At 50.7% G+C, this 6302-nt stretch overlaps 1 protein-coding gene across 1 annotated transcript; it reads left to right on the plus strand.

The window, feature by feature from the left end:
• Positions 1 to 3378: 3378 nt before the first annotated feature.
• LOC123745919 (uncharacterized) lies at positions 3379 to 5987 on the plus strand. Its single transcript, XM_045727027.2, has 2 exons — positions 3379 to 3516; positions 4914 to 5987. Exons 1-2 carry the CDS (start codon positions 3379 to 3381, stop codon positions 5985 to 5987), a joined length of 1212 nt encoding a protein of 403 aa, XP_045582983.2.
• Positions 5988 to 6302: the final 315 nt, after the last annotated feature.

Here is a 6302-nt window from a genome sequence, read left to right on the forward strand (position 1 = left end):
TCTATTTCAAAAGACTCTAGATAGTTTTGAAGCAATGTTGAACCTTCCGAATGTACAGAGTGTCCCAGAATTAGCTGTTTCTATGAAATTGCAAGAATTATAAAAAAAGGTCGTGTTTATTGATGTTTATCATTTTTAATGTATGTTATAAATGTAAACATTTTTCAATTGTTTCATCCGTTTTCAGAACTCTAATAATGAATACGGCAAAATAAAGAACCTTTTTACAACCTCCCTTATGAACGGGTTACGATATAATGAAATCCTAGAAGGATCTGCAAAGAAATTTTACAGAATCGCTCCTACAGACACAGCGAGTCTTGGGAACAAATTTAAGAACTGGATGGGTACAAAATGTGGTTCACGATGCTAAAGTTAGATATGAAATGTGTAGGGATTCAGGCGGAGCACATGTTGATTGTTCTCTGTTAAGATTGACTTATGATTTATAAATCTACCTGTTTTTTTGTATCAAAATTAGGTAATAACATGAAATTATGAGCTTGAAACTGTTGACATTTGTATGCATTACATTTGACCTTTTAAATATGTGTCCAATGATTTCCCCAGTACCTGTATTCCTCAATTTACAGCAGTGATAGGCCTAGGCTCTTAAAAATGTTATTTCAGTGCTAGACCTATAGGTGGCATTCTTCCGTGAATATTCGTGTTACAGTTTGATTGTTAGCCCTTGAATGACACATTATTAATGTAACTGGTATACCACTGTGTGTACTCACCTAGTTGTACTCACCTAGTTGTGTTTGCGGGGGTTGAGCTCTGGCTCTTTGGTCCCGCCTCTCAACCGTCAATCAACAGGTGTACAGATTCCTGAGCCTATCGGGCTCTGTCATATCTACACTTGAAACTGTGTATGGAGTCAGCCTCCACCACATCACTTCCTAATGCATTCCATTTGTCAACCACTCTGACACTAAAAAAGTTCATTCTAATATCTCTGTGGCTCATTTGGGCACTCAGTTTCCACCTGTGTCCCCTTGTGCGTGTTCCCCTTGTGTTAAATAGACTGTCTTTATCTACCCTATCAATCCCCTTCAGAATCTTGAATGTGGTGATCATGTCCCCCCTAACTCTTCTGTCTTCCAGCGAAGTGAGGTTTAATTCCCGTAGTCTCTCCTCGTAGCTCATACCTCTCAGCTCGGGTACTAGTCTGGTGGCAAACCTTTGAACCTTTTCCAGTTTAGTCTTATCCTTGACTAGATATGGACTCCATGCTGGGGCTGCATACTCCAGGATTGGCCTGACATATGTGGTATACAAAGTTTTGAATGATTCTTTACACAAGTTTCTGAATGCCGTTCGTATGTTGGCCAGCCTGGCATATGCCGCTGATGTTATCCGCTTGATATGTGCTGCAGGAGACAGGTCTGGCGTGATATCAACCCCCAAGTCTTTTTCCTTCTCTGACTCCTGAAGAATTTCCTCTCCCAGATGATACCTTGTATCTGGCCTCCTGCTCCCTACACCTATCTTCATTACATTACATTTGGTTGGGTTAAACTCTAACAACCATTTGTTCGACCATTCCTTCAGCTTGTCTAGGTCTTCTTGAAGCCTCAAACAGTCCTCTTCTGTTTTAATCCTTCTCATAATTTTAGCATCGTCCGCAAACATTGAGAGAAATGAATCGATACCCTCCGGGAGATCATTTACATATATCAGAAACAAGATAGGACCGAGTACAGAGCCCTGTGGGACTCCACTGGCGACTTCACGCCAATCGGAGGTCTCACCCCTCACCGTAACTCTCTGCTTCCTATTGCTTAGATACTCCCTTATCCACTGGAGCACCTTACCAGCTACACCTGCCTGTCTCTCCAGCTTATGTACCAGCCTCTTATGCGGTACTGTGTCAAAGGCTTTCCGACAATCCAAGAAAATGCAGTCCGCCCAGCCCTCTCTTTCTTGCTTAATCTGTGTCACCTGATCGTAGAATTCTATCAAGCCTGTAAGGCAAGATTTACCCTCCCTGTGTGTGTGTGTGTGTGTGTGTGTGTGTGTGTGTGTGTGTGTGTGTGTGTGTGTGTGTGTGTGTGTGTGTGGAGCAAGCTTGTCTAAACAGTTGTTGGCTGATAATCGTCGGCTCTCTCTGTGACCCTGTCTCTTGTCATAGTTCTCTGCTACAGTTGAACAATTGCCCTCTCATATATTAAGTATTAACACACTCTCCATTCTCTCTTCCACCTCACTGTAGCCTTCCCTCCCACACCACCTTGGCTGCCTTCCATCCCCACCTCCTTGGCTGCCTTTCCTGCCCCCACCTGCCTGCCTTTCTTCCCCACCTGCCTGCTTTCCCTTCCCCTTCTTCCTGGCCGTGTAAGACCCACCAGCATCTCAGCATTAAACATATTGCCCTCATGCATTATTCCTGAGAACCTCAATTGTACCTCTTCCCAGGGGTCGCTAGTCCCCCCTCACCCCCAGAGGGACGTGACAGGGTCCAGTTGTGAGCTACTAGGGGCAGGGGAGGTGGTGAGGCACTCCAGGGAAGATGAGGCACGAAGGTGCCAAATATGTTGCCCTAAAAACTGCTGAGCCACCCCTAGTCCCTTCCCCTGTATTTCCCTGTGGGAGTGTCCCAGTGGTCAGGGTCCCCTGCTAAGGGTTTACTAACCCTGGGGGAAGGAGGTTGGTTAGTGAGAGTGAAAGTTTTTTTAGAATTATACTTCAGTATATCTTGGATTCTCCGGGCTCGAACACCTACCCTATAAGAGGCGAGGCCATCGCTGCACGGTTAATCCCGGGCATTAAGAACAGTAATTGAAAGTAGAAATACCATATGTACACTAAGAGACAATTATATCAATATTAATGGCCCAAGAATTTTCAGAACCCTTCCTCTGTCAGTGTTGAAAAAGGAACTTGATAAACACCTCAAATAAACCGGGCAATATTTCGTACACCAGAATTTGAGCTGCAGCATCTAGCAGCCTGGTTGATCCGACCTGGCCAGGGACCGGTTTTCTTTCCATTTTGAAAGTGGCCATTTAACGTTGCTGGGTCTTTGTCTCCGTGTATTACCTGTCCAGTTATACCGTGATAAACACATTTGCAAATGTTGCTGTACACTTCGGCATCTAAATTATCTATACATACCGTACAGTGGACAGTAAAGGCCCATGAACAGAGCCGTGGGGCAATCCACCCGTCACTCTGGCCTCCAACAGGGCTCAGTCCTTGACTCCATACAATTTGTGACGCCCATCAGTGACCTACCGAGAAGACGATGCAAAGTTAATGAGAAGTGTGATACTGTACAATACAGCTCGAGGACCCGAACACGCAGCAAGTTTACCCACACAGTCGGTCAGTAGCCGTAATTACCAGTTAACGTAATGCATTTTGAGAGTGAAGAGAATGGGGGAGAAAGACATGGCCACGAATCATGAGGAAGACTTGGGAATGTACGTAACGCTCACTAACATGAATATCATCAGCAGGTATGCAACACACCTTTCAGACAAGGTGGATGTGCTCTGGCATGAGTGGACACAAGTGAGACTCGGGACACGGCGTTCCACTACACGGGGTTCTTCAACTATCGCCGTGTAGTGGAAGAACTAAGGCAGAGGCGGTGGCAAGGCATGGTGGTAACAAGATGTCTAGGACTCATAGGTGAGGAAGAGCATTGCAGCACAACGACATCAGATGTGATAGAGTTGGTTGAAACAGGCCTCAGGGCTGATGCCAACTAAGAACCTACCAGAGGCACTGTCAGGCTGTTCAATGCCCAAAAGAAGCATAACCAGCATGGTGTTTGTTATTTTAATTAGAGGAATCACCAGGTTAAGTTTATGAGCTGGATCAGGGTTAATGATTAATGTAAAGTGTACAGTTTAAGCCTAAGTTATGTTGGATTATAGTTTGGTCAGCACCTTTGTGATCACTGTGAGTAAACAGTGTTTGTGAATAAATAAGTTTAACATTATTACTGAATTCAATTTTTATGTATTTGGGATACTGGTGGAGTTATTGAGCAGGGACGACCAGGAGTGTGTATATCTGACAGTAGGAGATTTTCTTGATCCCACTCCCTGAAAAAAGACTAGGTAGTGTGAGACACAACGAGCAGTAACCATTGTGTATGTAGTGTGGGGCACGACAAGCAACAACCATCGTGTGGGTAGTGTGGGGCACGACAAGCAAAAACCATCGTGTGGGTAGTGTGGGGCACGACAAGCAAAAACCATCGTGTGGGTAGTGTGGGGCACGACAAGCAACAACCATCATGTGGGTAGTGTGGGGCACGACAAGCAACGACCATCGTGTGGGTAGTGTGGGGCACGACAAGCAACGACCATCACGTAGGTAGTGTGGGGCACGACAAGCAACGACCATCGTGTGGGTAGTGTGGGGCACGACAAGCAACAACCATCGTGTGGGTAGTGTGGGGCACGACAAGCAACGACCATCGTGTGGGTAGTGTGGGGCACGACAAGCAACGACCATCGTGTGGGTAGTGTGGGGCACGACAAGCAACGACCATCACGTAGGTAGTGTGGGGCACGACAAGCAACGACCATCGTGTGGGTAGTGTGGGGCACGACAAGCAACAACCATCGTGTGGGTAGTGTGGGGCACGACAAGCAACGACCATCGTGTGGGTAGTGTGGGGCACGACAAGCAACGACCATCGTGTGGGTAGTGTGGGGCACGACAAGCAACGACCATCACGTAGGTAGTGTGGGGCACGACGAGGAACGACCATCACGTAGGTAGTGTGGGGCACGACGAGGAACGACCTTACCAGTGTGACTGTGGTGGTGTGGGTTGAGGACAGTACTTAAGAGCTTCGGAGTTCACTTGTCCTTTGTCCTCGCCTCCCCTTACACTATACACTTACAATACTCGGGATCAATACAAATATTAATAAATAATTTACACTCACCAAGCCACACCCCGCCACCCTCACTGAGCCACACCCCGCCACCCTCACTGAGCCACACCCCGCCACCCTCACTGAGCCACACCCCGCCGCCTTCACCAAGCCACACCCCGCCGCCTTCACCAAGCCACACCCCGCCGCCTTCACCAAGCCACACCCCGCCGCCTTCACCAAGCCACACCCCGCCGCCTTCACCAAGCCACACCCCGCCGCCTTCGCCAAGCCACACCCCGCCGCCTTCACCAAGCCACACCCCGCCGCCTTCACCAAGCCACACCCCGCCACCTTCACCAAGCCACACCCCGCCGCCCTCACCAAGCCACACCCCGCCACCCTCACCAAGCCACACCCCGCCGCCCTCACCAAGCCACACCCCGCCACCCTCACCAAGCCACACCCCGCCACCCTCACCAAGCCACACCCCGCCACCCTCACCGAGCCACCCCTCACCAAGCCACACCCCGCCACCCTCACCAAGCCACACCCCGCCGCCTTCACCAAGCCACACCCCGCCGCCTTCACCAAGCCACACCCCGCCACCCTCACCAAGCCACACCCCGCCACCCTCACCGAGCCACCCCTCGCCACCCTCACCAAGCCACACACCGCCACCCTCACCAAGCCACACCTCGCCACCCTCACCAAGCCACACACCGCCACCCTCACCAAGCCACACCCCGCCACCCTCACCAAGCCACACCCCGCCACCCTCACCAAGCCACACCCCGCCACCCTCACCAAGCCTTACCCCGCCACCCTCACCAAGCCACACCTCGCCACCCTCACCAAGCCACACACCACCACCCTCACCAAGCCACACCCCGCCACCCTCACCAAGCCACACCCCGCCACCCTCACCAAGCCTTACCCCGCCACCCTCACCAAGCCACACCCCGCCACCCCTCACCGAGCCACACCCCGCCCCCCTCACAAAGCCACACCCCGCCCCCCTCACAAAGCCACACCCAGGCACCTTCACCAAGCCACACCCCGCCACCCCTCACCAAGCCACACCCCACCCCCTTCACAAAGCCACACCCAGGCACTCTCATCCCCTGGATCTTATCGAGTTATGGTGTGATCATACTGGGAAGAAGCCAGGTGGGGCGGTGCTCATCTCTGCCACTCTTGTTTTTCCTTCCCCCTGGTGAGTGGCGTCTCCATGGTTACCGTCACCTCCATCACTGGCACCTCCATCACTGGCACCTCCATCATTGCTACCACCATCACTGTCACCACCATCACTGGTACCACCATCACTGCCACCACCATCACTGCCACCACCATCACTGCCACCACCATCACAGCCACCACCATCACTGCCACCACCATCACTGCCACCACCATCACAGCCACCACCATCACTGCCACCACCATCACTGCCACCACCATCACT

This window comes from Procambarus clarkii, chromosome 78 (genome assembly GCF_040958095.1).
Source record: "Procambarus clarkii isolate CNS0578487 chromosome 78, FALCON_Pclarkii_2.0, whole genome shotgun sequence".
Taxonomy (NCBI): Eukaryota; Metazoa; Arthropoda; class Malacostraca; order Decapoda; family Cambaridae; genus Procambarus; species Procambarus clarkii.

Coding starts and splice junctions, on each gene's coding strand:
- LOC123745919 (XM_045727027.2), top strand. CDS start 3,379: ATGGGGGAGAAAGACATGGCCACGAATCATGAGGAAGACTTGGGAATG. Junction 3,517..4,913: donor TCTGGCATGAGTGGACACAA/GTGAGACTCGGG, acceptor ACACTCACCAAG/CCACACCCCGCCACCCTCAC.